Here is a 15,418-nt window from a genome sequence, read left to right on the forward strand (position 1 = left end):
CAGGATGTAGCAGGGCGTTCCAGGGTGCAACAGGGTGTAGCAGGGACCGGCTCGGTGTGACGTAGTCCACCGTCCCCGGCCCTGTGCGTCCTGGTGTTGACATGTCTTCCTGTCCTCAGTCTCCAGGGCGACCGCAGAGATCTAAGCGCAGATGCCTGTCTGCAGCGGTGGGGGGGCGGGGCTTCGTTCCAGCTTCGTCTCTCAGGGCCCTCCACCTGGGCCCCTGGCTGGAGGCCCCGAGACCACCCGCGTCCTGCTCCTCCTCCTCCTCGTCCTCCTCGTCCTACCTCACCCCGGTGTCAGAGGAGGAGGTGGAGGAGGGGGCGTCTCCGGGAGGACACAGTCCTGTCTGTCTCAGCCGCAGGTTGAAGCAACGTCTGACGGCGGCGGCGTCCACCGCGGCCGAGTCTCTGTCCTTCCTGACGGAGGAGGAGAAGAGATGGCTGGACGGCGAGCAGGGGGACGCCCCCACAGGTGAGGACACCGCGCAAATGCTGAGGGACATCAGTCCCCTCAGAAATTCATGCTCCTTCTTTTGTGTTTTTGTCCCTTTTTGGACTTTTGTTATCTTTTTGGACACTTTTCTATGTTTTTGTCCCCCTTTTTGGACACTTTTCTATGTTTTTGTCCCCCTTTTTGGACACTTTTCTATGTTTTTGCCCCCCTTTTTTGGACACTTTTATATGTTTTTGTCCCCCTTTTTTGGACACTTTTCCATGTTTTTGTCCCTTTTTTTGGACGCTTTTTTGTATAATGTAATGACTGAGTGGGTGAAGGCCAATAATAGAACAGTTAGACCAGTCTGGTTCAGGAGACAACATCAAGTTACTGTAATGCAGCCTATAGAACAAGGACAAGACACTTATGACATATCACGATGTCCAATATATAAGACAATATCTAGTCTCATATCACAATATCCCTGTATTGCCCAGTCCTCCTGCAGCATTTATTCAGAGACAAAGTGAAACCTGTGTTGGACATTTAGGACCACAGCTGTCTGCTCTGTTCAGACACGCAGATGTGATGGTGTTGCATAGTCTGTCCCCCAGAGGACGCTCTACAACGTCCCTGTTAGTGATGGTGTTGCATAGTCTGTCCACCAGAGGACGCTCCACAACGTCCCTGTTAGTGATGGTGTTGCATTGTCTGTCCACCAGAGGACGCTCTACAACGTCCCTGTTAGTGATGGTGTTGCATAGTCTGTCCACCAGAGGACGCTCTACAACGTCCCTGTTAGTGATGGCGTTGCATAGTCTTTCCACCAGAGGACGCTCTACAACGTCCCTGTCGGGCTCCTTTTAACTTTACTTATTTAATCAGTACTTTAGCTCCGTGATCGTTGATTTGTCTGCAGGGACGGAGGAGATCGTCATCAGCGACGAGGAAGACGAGGCCGTGGTCCGCTCCGCCCAGGAGGACGAAGACGAGGCGTTCGCCCGGAGCCTGCAGGTCAGATCCTCCACCTGAGATAGTCTCACCTGTAGAGAGACTCAGATGTTCACGATGCTGTCTCCGCTCCCACAGGCCCAGTTTGACCAGGAGGAGACACACAGACATCAGCATCTTCATCATCATCATCTTCTTCATCACCAGCTGAGCCACCACAGGGTGAGACAGACGCCGCGCACTTCATCCCGGGACATTGTGTGGATCTGACGTCTCATACATCTCGTCTTGTCTAGATATCTGTACCTTTTTCTTTCTTTACACTTCTTTCAATGTTTTTGTCCCTTTATGGACACTTTTTTTCCTTATTGTTGTGTACTTTTTGGACACTTTTGTGATGTCGATGTCCCTTTTCTTTGGACAAAGCAAAAACATCAGAAAAACTGTCCAAAAACTGTTTCTGACGTTTTTGTTCCTTTTTTTTGTTTGGACACTTTTCCCGACGACCACTGACTTTGTCCCCTAACATGTCCCGGGTGTATGTCCCCTAACACGTCCCGGCCGGGTGTATGTCCCTTAACACGTCCCGGCCGGGTGTATGTCCCCTAACACGTCCCGGCCGGGTGTCCCCTAACACGTCCCGGCTGTATGTCCCCTAACACGGCCAGGTGTATGTCCCCTAACACGTCCCGGCCGGGTGTATGTCCCCTAACACGTCCCGGCCGGGTGTATGTCCCCTAACAGGTCCCGGGTGCATGTCCCCTAACACGTCCCGGCCGGGTGCATGTCCCCTAACACGTCCCGGCCGGGTGTATGTCCCCTAACAGGTCCCGGGTGTATGTCCCCTAACACGTCCCGGCCGGGTGTATGTCCCCTAACACGTCTCATTACTACATGAAGACACATGTGAGGTCCTTTAATAACAGCCGTGTCTTGGTGTCCTCTGCAGTATTATCCCTACACGGAGGACAGCTGGACGCCTCGTCTCCCGGCCGCTGTCTCGCCGCTGGTCGCCGTGGAGCACGGTAACACCAGAAAACACACCCCCTATATTATATATATATATATATATAATATGTGTGTGTATGTATGTTTTATATTTAACATATATAATAAATCCGCCCTTTCTTGTGTTTTCCTGGTCCGTCGACACGTTTTAACGACTTAAAGACACTTTGTGTTTCCTGTGGCGGCTTCACAATAAAAGCTCGCCGCTGATTGGCTGTGTGTGTGTTTCCACAGATCTGATTGGTCAAACCAGAAGACGTGGGCGGGGCCGGAGGAGGAACGCCCAACCGGAGCTCTCAGAAGACCTTCAGGGAAACGACTACGAGGTGAGGACGGGACGGGTAATCTGACACGTTTAGGACAGTTTTCTGATCTTTTTGTCTCTTTTTTTGTCCCTTTTCTTTGGACATAACAAAAACATCAGAAAAACTGTCACAAAAAGGGACAATGACATTGAAAAAAAACTTTTAATGACATTTTTGTCCTTTTGGGAGAGTTTTTTCTATGTTTTTGTCATTTTGTCCTTGTCTTTTGTCCTTTTTTTGGACAGTTTTCTGATGTTTTTGTCTCTTTTCTTTGGACAAAACCACAACGTCCAAACGTCTGATATTTTTGTCCTTTTTGGAGACTTTGTGATGTCTTAGTCCCTTTTTTTTTTTGGACATTCTTTTCTAGATTTTTGTCCCTTTTCTTTGGACAAAACAAAAACTGTCCCAAAAAGGGACAACGACATTGACAAAAAACTGTCCAAACCGTCCCTTTTTAACACCATTTCTGATGTTTTTGTTCCTTTTTTGGACACTTCTCCCATTGACCCCTGACTCCGTCCCCCAACGTGTCCCCGGGTGTCCCCGGGTGTCCCTGACGGGAATAACAGGCCGGTTCCTGTAGTTTTATAACAGTTTTAATAACTTTTTTCCTGATATTTTTGTCCTTTTTTTTTTGGACATTTTGGGATGGCAGTTCCTTTTTTGGGACATTTTTTTCTATCTTTTTGTCCCTTTTTCTGTGGACAAAACAAAATTGTCCAAATACATTAAAAAAACAATGTATTTGTACACTATGTGTGTATATTACTATAATGTATTTGTACACTATGTGTGTATATTACTATAATGTATTTGTACACTATGTGTGTAATATATTATAATGTATTTGTATACTATGTGTGTAATATTCGGGGGGGGGGGTCGTTGTCCTCCAGGCTCTCCTGGCGTTCGAGGACCGCCAGGGACCCGTCGTGTCCAGGAAGTTGACCCGGGGACAGATCCAGAGGTTTCCCACCAAAACCTTCCAGGCCGGCGCCGGGAACACGCGGTGAGTCCCCATAACGTCCTGATGTCCCCATAACGTCCTGATGTCTCATAACGTCCTGATGTCTCATAACGTCCCGACGTCTCATAACGTCCTGATGTCCCCATAACGTCCTGATGTCCCCATAACGTCCTGATGTCCCCATAACGTCCCGACGTCTCATAACGTCCTGATGTCCCCATAACGTCCTGATGTCCCCATAACGTCGTGATGTCCCCATAACGTCACGACGTCCCCATAACGGCCCGATGTCCCCTAATGTCCTGACGTCCCATAACGTCCTGACGTCCCCATAACGTCCTGACGTCCCCATAACGTCCCGATGTCTCATAACGTCCCGACGTCTCATAACGTCCTGACGTCTCATAACGTCCTGACGTCCCCATAACGTCCTGATGTCTCATAACGTCCCGACGTCTCATAACGTCCTGACGTCTCATAACGTCCTGATGTCCCCATAACGTCCCGACGTCTCATAACGTCCTGATGTCCCCATAACGTCCTGACGTCCCCATAACGTCCTGACGTCCCCATAACGTCCTGACGTCCCCATAACGTCCTGACGTCCCCATAACGTCCTGATTAGGGGTGCACGATATTGAAACAAATTTGATATTTCGATATCGATAATGAATATTGCGATATCGATATTAATTTCGATATTTTTAAACATGTGTAAAATTACAAAAGTTATGGGAAAACGCATAAAAATAGATTAATAACAATTAAAACAAATTCTTACAACACAAGGTTTAATTCAACAGACAGCTTTGTAGCCTCGTCAATGCGAGCATCATCTTTAATTGCGTTTTCTAAAGATAAAATTAAGTAAAGACAAAATCAAAATATTCCTAAATAAACACCAAGTCATCACCAGTGGTGGAGGCAGTATTCAGATCCTTTACTTAAGTAAAAGTACTAATACCACACTGTAGAATTACTCTGTTAGAAGTAAAAGTCCTGCAAAAGCATGCAAGTATATCATCAGGTAAATGTATATAAAGTTAGTATTAAAGTAAAAGTACTCAAAGCTGAGTAATCATCACATTTTAGAAAGTGTAAATACTGGTGTGTTTAATGGTCTAATCATTTCAGCTGGACTTATAGGCCGTTATATGGCTGTGTGTAGTTACATTTATAATAAAACATTTTACTTCATAAACTGTTTTGTGTGCAAAAAAATCTAAATTTGAAAAGTAACAAGTAACTAAAGTGGCATGAAAAGACTCAAGTAAAGTACAATTAACTCAACATAGTACAGTACTTGAGTAAGTCTACTTAGTTAAATTCCACCACTGGTCATGACTCAAGGCATAATACATGTAGGGCTGTAGTCAAGACCACCTTTGTCGAGTCCAAGACAAGTCCAAGACCAGGACTAGTCAAGTCCAAGACAAGACCAAGTCCAAAGAGGTTCGAGTCCAAGTCAAGACCGAGTCCAGGACAGAAAAAAAGGTCTTATGCATTATACACATGACATACAGTATCAAGACAATCCATTTGGGTTATTTGTTGATATAAAAGCAAAAACACATACACACACACACACACACACACACACCTCGGCAACGTTAGCTAATGTCCGCTAGCATACAAACGGGCTAACTATAGCCAGTTAGCTTTTTTTATAACGTAACAGAAACCCACCCATCTCAGCTTATTTCATGTGATACAATGATGGCTCAAACTAACGCCACAGGTCTTATGTTGACAACGTGGACGCAGATATAGGAAACTCCGAAGGCAGCCGTAATATTTACCTAGCGTTAGTAAGCTAGGCTAACGCTGGTGCGCTAACGTTAGCAAACACCGGCGTAGCGTTAGCTAACGTTAGCAAACACCGGCGTAGCGTTAGCTAACATTAGCAAACAACGGCGTAGCGTTAGCTAACGTTAGCAAACACCGGCGTAGCGTTAGCTAACATTAGCAAACAACGGCGTAGCGTTAGCTAACGTTACCTGGACTGGGTTTTACTTTCCCTCCAATATTATCATCAACATAATAAAGACACCTGGACTCGGTCGAGACCAAAAGTCATATTGGGCAAGACCAGTGGCCGAGTCCGAGACAAGTCCGAGTCCATAGAAAAACGGTCTCGAGTCCGGACTCGAGTACTACAGCCCTGAATACATGTAGCACTTTGTATCTATTAAAACAAGTTATAGCAACAAATACTAATGAAAAAGAAATAAAGGTTTATTTAAATGGGTCTATATTTTATTGCAATGTGTCACATAAAATAAATATAGGACTGTGTCAGCTTCGAGATCTATACAATATTATGTCAGTGTATACACTAATAAAAATCCTATCCCTTATACATTTAATGAAAGTTACAAATAATTTAATAATTACCAACAGCATTGTGCAACAGGTGTCCAAAACATTGTAGCCTCTGCTATTTGTTGCGTTCCGCAGCCTTCTTTATATCGCTCCCGTTGTCAGGCGTTAGAGCCACCTGATGCTCTGGACGCAACCCCCACGAATCCAGGGCATCCCTTAGTCTTTTCTTTTCTTTCGCTTTGTTTTGTCTCTGTCTATTTCTTCACTGATTTATGTTCCAGCGGAGGCGCGACGCTAGCCTGGCTCCGCCCTCCTACGCACTTCCGCTTAATTTTCATTTTCCTTCAGAACTCCGTCTGCGTGTCGGACGGGACGCATTAAAAAACGAATTATCGCGAGACTTTCGATAATGATATCGAGCAACGTGATATCGCGATAACGATACTGATTCGATATATTGTGCACCCCTAGTCCTGATGTCCCCATAACGTCCTGATGTCCCCATAACGTCCTGATGTCCCCATAACGTCCTGATGTCCCATAACGTCCCGACGTCTCATAACGTCCTGATGTCCCCATAACGTCCTGACGTCTCATAACGTCCTGATGTCCCCATAACGTCCTGATGTCCCCATAACGTCCCGATGTCTCATAACGTCCCGATGTCCCCATAACGTCCCGATGTCTCATAACGTCCTGATGTCCCCATAACGTCCCGATGTCTCATAACGTCCTGATGTCCCCATAACGTCCTGATGTCCCCATAACGTCCTGACGTCTCATAACGTCCTGATGTCCCCATAACGTCCCGATGTCCCCATAACGTCCCGATGTCCCCATAACGTCCTGACGTCCCCATAACGTCCCGATGTCCCCATAACGTCCCGATGTCCCCATAACGTCCCGACGTCTCATAACGTCCTGATGTCCCCATAACGTCCTGATGTCCCCATAACGTCCTGATGTCCCCATAACGTCCTGACGTCTCATAACGTCCTGATGTCCCCATAACGTCCTGACGTCTCATAACGTCCCGATGTCCCCATAACGTCCTGACGTCCCCATAACGTCCCGATGTCCCCATAACGTCCCGACGTCCCCATAACGTCCCGACGTCCCCATAACGGCCCGATGTCTCATAACGGCCCGATGTCCCCATAACGGCCCGATGTCCCCATAACGGCCCGATGTCTCATAACGTCCCGATGTCTCATAACGGCCCGATGTCCCCATAACGTCCCGATGTCTCATAACGTCCCGACGCCCCATAACGTCCCGATGTCCCATAACGGCCCGACGTCCCCATAACGGCCCGATGTCTCATAACGTCCCGATGTCCCATAACGGCCCGACGTCCCATAACGTCCCGACGTCCCATAACGTCCCGACGTCTCATAACGTCCTGACGTCTGTCCCTCTGCTGATTGGTTTAAAGTGCTGATGACTCGTCTGTCCCTCTGCTGATTGGCTTGTCTGTCCCTCTGCTGATTGGCTGACAGGTGTCAGATCTGTTTCTGTGACTACACCAATAAGGAGAAGCTGAGGATCCTGCCCTGTTTCCATGACTACCACGTCCAGTGTATCGACCGATGGTTGAAGGTAACGCTGCAGACGTCCTCTGGGTTAAAGGAACCTCTCCATCTCTCTCTGTCCCCCTCTGTCTCCATCTCTCTCTCTCTCTGTCTCCGGCTCCCCCTCTGTCTCTCCATCTCTCTCTGTCTCCGTCTCCCCCTGTCTCTCCATCTCTGTCTGTCTCCGTCTCCCCCTGTCTCTCTGTCTCCGTCTCCCCCTCTGTCTCTCCATCTCTGTCTCCGTCTCCCCTCTCTCTCCATCTCTCTCTGTTTCTCCCTGTCTCCCCCTCTGTCTCCCCTGTCTCTCTCTGTCTCCGTCTCCCCCTCTGTCTCTCCATCTCTCTCTGTCTCAGTCTCCCCCTCTGTCTCTCTGTCTCCGTCTCCCCCTCTGTCTCTCCATCTCTCTCTGTCTCCCCCTGTCTCTCTCTGTCTCTGTCTCCCCCTCTGTCTCTCCATCTCTCTCTGTCTCCGTCTCTGTCTCTCTCTGTCTCCGTCTCCCCCCTCTGTCTCTCCATCTCTGTCTCCGTCTCCCCCTCTGTCTCTCCATCTCTCTGTTTTCTCCCTGTCTCCCCCTCTGTCTCCCCCTGTCTCTCTCTGTCTCCGTCTCCCCTCTGTCTCTCCATCTCTCTCGTCTCAGTCTCCCCCTCTGTCTCTCTGTCTCCGTCTCCCCCCCTCTGTCTCTCCATCTCTCTCTGTCTCCCCCCTGTCTCTCTCTGTCTCCGTCTCCCCCTCTGTCTCTCCATCTCTCTCTGTCTCCGTCTCTGTCTCTCTCTGTCTCCGTCTCCCCCTCTGTCTCTCCTCCTCTGTCTCCGTCTCCCCCTCTGTCTCTCCATCTCTCTGTTTCTCCCTGTCTCCCCCTCTGTCTCCCCCTGTCTCTCTGTCTCCGTCTCCCCCTGTCTCTCTCTGTCTCCGTCTCCCCCTGTCTCTCCATCTCGTCTGTCTCCGTCTCCCCTGTCTCTCTGTCTCGTCTCCCCCTCTGTCTCTCCATCTCTGTCTCCGTCTCCCCTCTCTCTCTCCATCTCTCTCTGTTTTCTCCTGTCTCCCCCTCTGTCTCCCCCTGTCTCTCTCTGTCTCCGTCTCCCCCTCTGTCTCTCCATCTCTCTCTGTCTCAGTCTCCCCTCTGTCTCTCTGTCTCCGTCTCCCCCTCTGTCTCTCCATCTCTGTCTCCGTCTCTCTCCTCCAATCTCTCTCTGTTTCTCCCTGTCTCCCCCTCTGTCTCCCCCTGTCTCTCTCTGTCTCCGTCTCCCCCTCTGTCTCTCCATCTCTCTCTGTCTCCGTCTCCCCCTCTGTCTCTCCATCTCTCTCTGTCTCCCCCTGTCTCTCTCTGTCTCCGTCTCCCCCTCTGTCTCTCCATCTCTCTCTGTCTCTGTCTCTCTCTGTCTCCGTCTCCCCCTCTGTCTCTCCATCTCTGTCTCCGTCTCCCCCTGTCTCTCCATCTCTCTGTTTCTCCCTGTCTCCCCCTCTGTCTCCCCCTGTCTCTCTCTGTCTCCGTCTCCCCCTCTGTCTCTCCATCTCTCTCTGTCTCAGTCTCCCCCTCTGTCTCTCCATCTCTGTCTCCGTCTCCCCCTCTGTCTCCCCATCTCTCAAATAATTCATAATTTCTGCTTTATTATAATATTCGGTGTAATTCTATGTAAATGAGGGTTATTGAGCATGAGTTCCAGACAGTATAAAACTACGGAGGTGCTGGTTGAGGAAACTAATTAAGTCTGAAAAAGGGACAAAAAATGTCAAATATCTGTTGGGAGGACAACCCCAGGGTGTCCTCCTTTCCAGGTTAGCGGCTGACCCGTTGTCCCCCTCCGACAGGACAACGCCACCTGTCCCGTCTGCAGAGCCAACCTGGCGGACGGCGCCGGCCTCGCCCCCCCGCAGCCCCTCTGACGGCGGCCGTCGTCCGGGGCGACGGGGCGTCCCCGTCCCCGTGGTTTTAAAGGACAACTCGTCTGTTTTTATACTGTTTATTTAACCTGCTGCTGTCGTTCTGTATTAAATGTCGAGACTTTTCCCTCTGGTGTCTACTCCTTCTGGATTATTTATTGATGACATCATGTTACAGTGGGATGTAACGGGGCCGGGAGTCTGGGGGGTCCAACGCGAGGCCCGCGGGCCGGATGCGGCCCCTCGCTCATTTAGAGGGACAAAAAAGAGGAAAAAACAGAAAATGTGACAGAAATTAGGAAACTGTCAAACTGGGGGGAAACAAAAAGTGACAAAACAAAATTAGGGGAAAACCTGAAAGAATTAGAAGAAAACCAGTGACAAATTATTAATTAAATTAATAAAACCCCAGAAAAAGTGTCAAAAAAGCCTTTTTATTGATTGTGAACCTCGGTCGATATGCAGGTCAGATCTGCTTTCTGTCACTTTTTCAGTTTTTCCCCCCCAATTTGTCACAAAACAAAACAAAGTGACAAAAATTTGAACAAAACATTGACTTTTTTTTTTTTTTTTTTTGAAAATAAACTGAGAAAAAACCAAAGTGACAAAGACATTAATCAGATCTGCCGCCTGTCAATCAAGGTTCACGACAAATAAAAACGTTATTTTTGTCACTTTTGCCGACGTTTTCTGTCGCCTTTGCAGATGTTTTTGTCACTTTTTTTTCTTTGATGTCTGCGTTATTTTTTGGGGGTTTTTTTGTCGACCAAACAGACAAACGATAACAGTGAAAATATTTATTATTCACGCAGCTCCCATCAACGTCTCATAACGTCTGTGATTGGCCGTCGTAGAGACGCGAGCTGGATCATAACTAGAGGTTTGTGTTGTGTCGTAGCGCTGTAGACCCCCCCCCCCCCCACCCCCCCGAGTCTCTGATCCGTCTGGGGGGTCCTAGTCCTCGTAGTAGCGCTTCTTCATGGCTCGGTACTTCCTCAGGTAGTAGAGCGCCTCCAGCTCTTTGGCCACGAACTCCCCCCGAGAGATCAGGTCCCGGATCTGCTGCGGGTCCTGCACGCCCCGGTTCTTAGAGAACGCCGCTCTCAGGCGGTCCCTGAAGTACTCGCCGCCTTTAGGGTACTCCCGTCCCAGGTGGAGCAGCTGGGAAGGAGAGCGGACTGTAAGAAGGGGAGACCACACTCACCAAAAAACATCCCCCCCCCCCCCCGGAGAAAAAAAAACTCAAAAGTAAAAGTCCCACATTTTAGAATTTGGTTTCTGTCACTTTTGCCGACGTTTTCTGTCGCCTTTAAAATCAGTGAAAAAAACAGAAAACAATTAGGCAAATAAATAGAAACGGGGACAAAATTAGGTTAAAAAAACTGAAAAAGGGACAAAAAATTAGGCAAAATAACAGAAAAGTGACAAATTTTATAACAAAACGGTGACTGTCACTAGAATAAAGGAAAAGCCCCAAAACGATCTTAAAGACCACACAGGTGATTAATGAAGTCCAGACTCACGTTTTTGTAGAGCCGGACCACTTCGGCCCTCAGAGGGTTCACCGCCATCCCAGACCTCAGACCCACAGGTACCAGGAACACTTCTCTGGTCTCAGACCCACAGGTACCAGGAACACTTCTCTGGTCTCAGACCCACAGGTACCAGGGACACTTCTCTGGTCTCAGACCCACAGGTACCAGGAACACTTCTCTGGTCTCAGACCCACAGGTACCAGGAACACTTCTCTGGTCTCAGACCCACAGGTACCAGGGACACTTCTCTGGTCTCAGACCTCAGACCCACAGGTACCAGGAACACTTCTCTGGTCTCAGACCCACAGGTACCAGGAACACTTCTCTGGTCTCAGACCCACAGGTACCAGGGACACTTCTCTGGTCTCAGACCTCAGACCCACAGGTACCAGGGACACTTCTCTGGTCTCTGTGGGGGGGGGTCTGTGTTACACACACAGACATGAAGATAGAGGGATGTAGAGAGGTATATAAATATCAAGAGTAAAAATATAAAAATACAAGAAATAAGGAGTGTGGATATGTACAATATTTACATAAATAAGGAATTGTTATGGTGTGAAGAAAGTAAAAATTAATACGTAGTAGTAGCAGAGTACATTTAATTTAAAATACTCAGTAACTACACTCAGTCCGTCAGGAGGTCTGAGGTCTACTGGGGTCCAGTCAGGAGGTCTGAGGTCTACCGGAGTCCATCAGGAGGTCTGAAGTCTACTGGGGTCCTGTCAGGAGGTCTACCGGAGTCCGTCAGGAGGTCTGAGGTCTACTGGGGTCCTGTCAGGAGGTCTGAGGTCCACCGGAGTCCATCAGGAGGTCTGAAGTCTACTGGGGTCCTGTCAGGAGGTCTACCGGAGTCCGTCAGGAGGTCTGAGGTCTACTGGGGTCCTGTCAGGAGGTCTGAGGTCTACCGGAGTCCATCAGGAGGTCTGAAGTCTACTGGGGTCCTGTCAGGAGGTCTGAGGTCTACTACCAGAGTCCGTCAGGAGGTGAGGTCTACTTCCAGAGTCCGTCAGGAGGTCTGAGGTCTACCGGGGTCTGTCAGGAGGTCTGAGGTCTACCGGGTTGTTTTTATATTTGGATTATAACTTGTATTTCTCTTCATATAAATATATTTCCAGCAAATACTGATTCAGAAAAAGATAGAAATGCAAGAAATGAGTTATTTAATGATCAAAATTTGACAACATGAGGGCAACATGAAGACAACATGAGGACAACATGAGGACAACATGAGGACAAGATGAAGACAACATGAGGACAACATGAGGACAAGATGAAGACAACATGAGGACAACATGATGAAGGCAACATGAAGACAACATGAAGACAACATGAGGACAACATGAGGACAACATGAGGGCAACATGAGGACAACATAAAGACAACATGAGGACAACATGAGGGCAACATGAAGACAACATATAGACAACATGAGGACAACATGAAGACAACATGAGGGTTAAGTTGTTGACGGTGAGCATTAGCTTCTATTTTAGCCTCTTTTAGCTTTAAAACCTGAATTCCAAACACGTCTTTTAAGCCTCTCCGCTAACAACGAACGCATTAACAACTCGTTTAACAGTTAGTTAGTAACAGTCACTTTAACAACAGTCCACTAAAACACTTTAATGTCTCTGTGGCGAACTTTCTCCGGAGTTATTATTCAGAGTAAAGTTGTCTCTGTACCTGATGACCTCTGCAGCCGAAGCTTTCTGTAAGCTAACGGCTAAAAACACGTAAGATAACGTACGTAAGATAACGTACGTAAGATAACGTACGTAAGATAACGTCTACGATACGCAAGCTAACAGCTAAAAACCATAGACCGTTAATATTAACATAAATATATATATATGTATATATATATATAGTCTATGCTAAAAACACATAAGATAACGTACGTAAGCTAACGGCTACAATACTTAAGCTAACGGCTAAAAACACGTAAGATAACGTACGTAAGCTAACGGCTACAATACTTAAGCTAACGGCTAAAAACACGTAAGATAACGTACGTAAGCTAACGGCTACAATACTTAAGCTAACAGCTAAAAACACATAAGATAACGTACGTAAGCTAACGGCTACAATACTTAAGCTAACGGCTAAAAACACGTAAGATAACGTACGTAACGGCTAACGTCTTGTTAGCCGTTAGCTAATATGACCTACAAGCTGCTACAACTCGCTCTGCGTCGGTTAGTCGGTGTCGGTGGTTTGTTTAACGACTCGGCGTAACGATTAACGTTAAACGGTTGTTTATAATGACCTTTTTAGTCACGAGCTCGGTGTGAAACGGGAACGTAAACAACCGAAGAGTAACACACACATAAAGATAGTTATCCCCCGAGACAGACACAAACGGGTCCGCTGAGTTTCGCACATGCGCACATGTACTTAAAGCGCTGTTGGTATATTTCTCACTGAACTGTCTCTGCTGTGTTTATATTTTGGTTATTGATTAATTGGTGTGTTTTTGTTGTGTATTCATCTTTGTGTTTGACTGTTTTGAAAAACGTATTTTTTGTTTTTTTTGGGGACATTTCGCTATGAAAAGTTCATTTTAATTTTAGTTATTTTAATTCTTCAGAAGGTCTTTTTGTCACCCATTAAAGTGCCGACTTCTTTGTAGAGATCTCAGGCGATTTATGTGTAAAATAATTAAAATAATGCAGCTTTATGTTATTTATTCACCTGGAATGAGAAGTTAAAATATAACCTGAGTGTGTTTTAACACGTTAAAGCCTGTAAATAACAACACATCTCAAATATATGTTATTATATTATACACCATGCAGGAGCACCTAAACTAAAGGACTGCAGGGGGCCGTGTCCCCTTAGAGGGTCTCTGGAGGACTGCTGGGGGCCGTGTCTCCTTACAGGGTCTCTGGTGGACTGCAGGGGGGTAGTGTCCCCTTAGAGGGTCTCTGGTGGACTACAAGGGGGCTGAGTCCCCTCACAGAGTCTCTGGTGGACTGCAGGGGGGTAGTGTCCCCTTAGAGGGTCTCTGGTGGACTGCAGGGGGGTAGTGTCCCCTCACAGAGTCTCTGGTGGACTGCAGGGGGGCCGTGTCCCCTCACAGGGTCTCTGGTGGACTGTAGGGGGGTTGTGTCCCCTCACAGGGTCTCTGGTGGACTGCAGGGGGGTCGTGTCCCCTCACAGGGTCTCTGGTGGACTGTAGGGGGGTAGTGTCCCCTCAGAGTCTCTGGTGGACTGCAGGGGGCCGTGTCCCCTCACAGGGTCTCTGTTGTCTTCCTTCTACTGTCTATTTGTTTTCTTCAAACTTAGTTTATTGATCTTTGTACAGAACAGAAACACTGAGAAAGAAGAAGTGAATATTTAAATAAATAAATAAATAAATAAATAAATACACGAGTCTAAAATATTAGAAAGGTCCAGTAAACAGTCCAATCCAGGCGGGTTGTCCCCTAAATAAAGTGAAGCCAGACGTTGTCCTTCTTCTGTCTTTTTGTCCCTATTTCAGACCCATCGTTGCATAACTTCCGTCTTTCTACGTCTTTTATTACGTTTTTGTCGCCTTTCTTTCTCAGGATTTAAACATATTTCCGTTATTAAGACGTCGCTGTCATAAATAATTCATTACAAATTATTATTTAACGAGGGACATTGCGGCCAGGGTGGCCCAGCGGTAGAGCAGGCGCACATGTCTCAACGCAGAGGTCCAGGAGTCCGTCCCCCCCCACCCCCCCCCCCCACCTAGCTGTCCTGTCCATTAAAGGCGGAAAACTCCAAAAACTAATCTGTAGAAAAGTAAAGGGGGGACATTCAATTCTATTCAATTTTATTTATGGTATCAATTCATAACAAGTTATCTGGAGACCCTTTCCAGATAGACCAGGTCTAGACCACACTCCAGAACTTACAAGGACCCAACAGGTCTAGTAGTTTCCTCCAGAGCAGCAGCAGGGCCCCAGTGGAGAGGAAGACCTTCCTTTTAGGCAGAAACCTGGGACAGGGACAGGGACAGACCCAGGCCCAGGCCCAGGCCCAGACCCAGACCCAGGCCCAGGCCCAGGCCCATGAATATTTTGTAATGTACATCTGTGACTGTGATGAATGAAATTGTTGGTACGGCTTTTATCTTATTTAGTCTAGAAAATCCTCAATCCTGAATCCTGAATCTGCGCCGCCCTCGAGTCGGCCTCATGTCGACGGGACGTTTGTCTTTTAGTAGTTTTTGACCCCGTGACGGTCATCGTGTTTGTAACTCAGCAGCTGAGTCAGTTCCTCAGTGTCCAACACCGATGTCTCCTCAGGGACACCCGGAACGGGACTTTGACTTTAAATTCACAACCTCTGGTTTAAAGAGACAAAATAAGTGAGATCTTGTTTTATTTTCAATATGAATCTTTTATTCTTTGCCCTGATTATAAAAACATGATTCAGGCTCCAGACGCAGGTCATGTGACCGAGCGT

The 15,418-nt window shown here is 47.4% G+C and overlaps 2 protein-coding genes across 6 annotated transcripts; one reads left to right on the forward strand and one right to left on the reverse strand.

Annotated features, from left to right (window-relative positions):
* The first annotated feature begins 101 nt into the window (after positions 1-101).
* On the forward strand, positions 102-9,593 carry si:ch211-59o9.10 (E3 ubiquitin ligase BIG BROTHER-related). The gene is made up of 8 exons (XM_032536441.1): positions 102-474; positions 1,358-1,452; positions 1,528-1,611; positions 2,339-2,414; positions 2,632-2,723; positions 3,602-3,714; positions 7,494-7,593; positions 9,375-9,593. Exons 1-8 carry the CDS (start codon positions 102-104, stop codon positions 9,447-9,449), a joined length of 1,008 nt encoding a protein of 335 aa, XP_032392332.1. The 3' UTR covers positions 9,450-9,593.
* On the reverse strand, positions 9,472-13,386 carry lyrm5b (LYR motif containing 5b). Of its 5 annotated transcripts, none has more exons than XM_032538091.1 (3): positions 13,251-13,386; positions 10,970-11,024; positions 9,472-10,607 (listed from the first exon to the last, which is right to left on the reverse strand). In XM_032538091.1, exons 2-3 carry the CDS (start codon positions 11,015-11,017, stop codon positions 10,401-10,403), a joined length of 255 nt encoding a protein of 84 aa, XP_032393982.1. In that variant the 5' UTR covers positions 11,018-11,024; positions 13,251-13,386; the 3' UTR covers positions 9,472-10,400. The 5 variants fall into 5 exon arrangements, with proteins under 5 accessions (XP_032393982.1, XP_032393980.1, XP_032393981.1 ...); XM_032538089.1 differs by having other exon boundaries at positions 10,970-11,404; XM_032538090.1 differs by lacking the exon at positions 13,251-13,386 and adding an exon at positions 12,658-12,714 and having other exon boundaries at positions 10,970-11,018.
* Between the last annotated feature and the right edge of the window lie 2,032 nt (positions 13,387-15,418).

This window comes from Etheostoma spectabile, chromosome 15 (assembly GCF_008692095.1).
Source record: "Etheostoma spectabile isolate EspeVRDwgs_2016 chromosome 15, UIUC_Espe_1.0, whole genome shotgun sequence".
NCBI classification, from domain to species: Eukaryota; Metazoa; Chordata; class Actinopteri; order Perciformes; family Percidae; genus Etheostoma; species Etheostoma spectabile.

Excerpts from the sequence above, each read along its gene's own strand:
- si:ch211-59o9.10 (XM_032536441.1), top strand. The coding sequence starts at position 102 with ATGTCTTCCTGTCCTCAGTCTCCAGGGCGACCGCAGAGATCTAAGCGC. Across the intron at positions 3,715-7,493 it reads GCCGGCGCCGGGAACACGCG|GTGTCAGATCTGTTTCTGTG; the intron begins GTGAGTCCCCAT and ends ATTGGCTGACAG. Across the intron at positions 7,594-9,374 it reads GTATCGACCGATGGTTGAAG|GACAACGCCACCTGTCCCGT; the intron begins GTAACGCTGCAG and ends CCCCTCCGACAG.
- lyrm5b (XM_032538091.1), bottom strand. The coding sequence starts at position 11,017 with ATGGCGGTGAACCCTCTGAGGGCCGAAGTGGTCCGGCTCTACAAAAAC. Across the intron at positions 10,608-10,969 it reads TGGTCCGGCTCTACAAAAAC|CTGCTCCACCTGGGACGGGA; the intron begins GTGAGTCTGGAC and ends TCTCCTTCCCAG.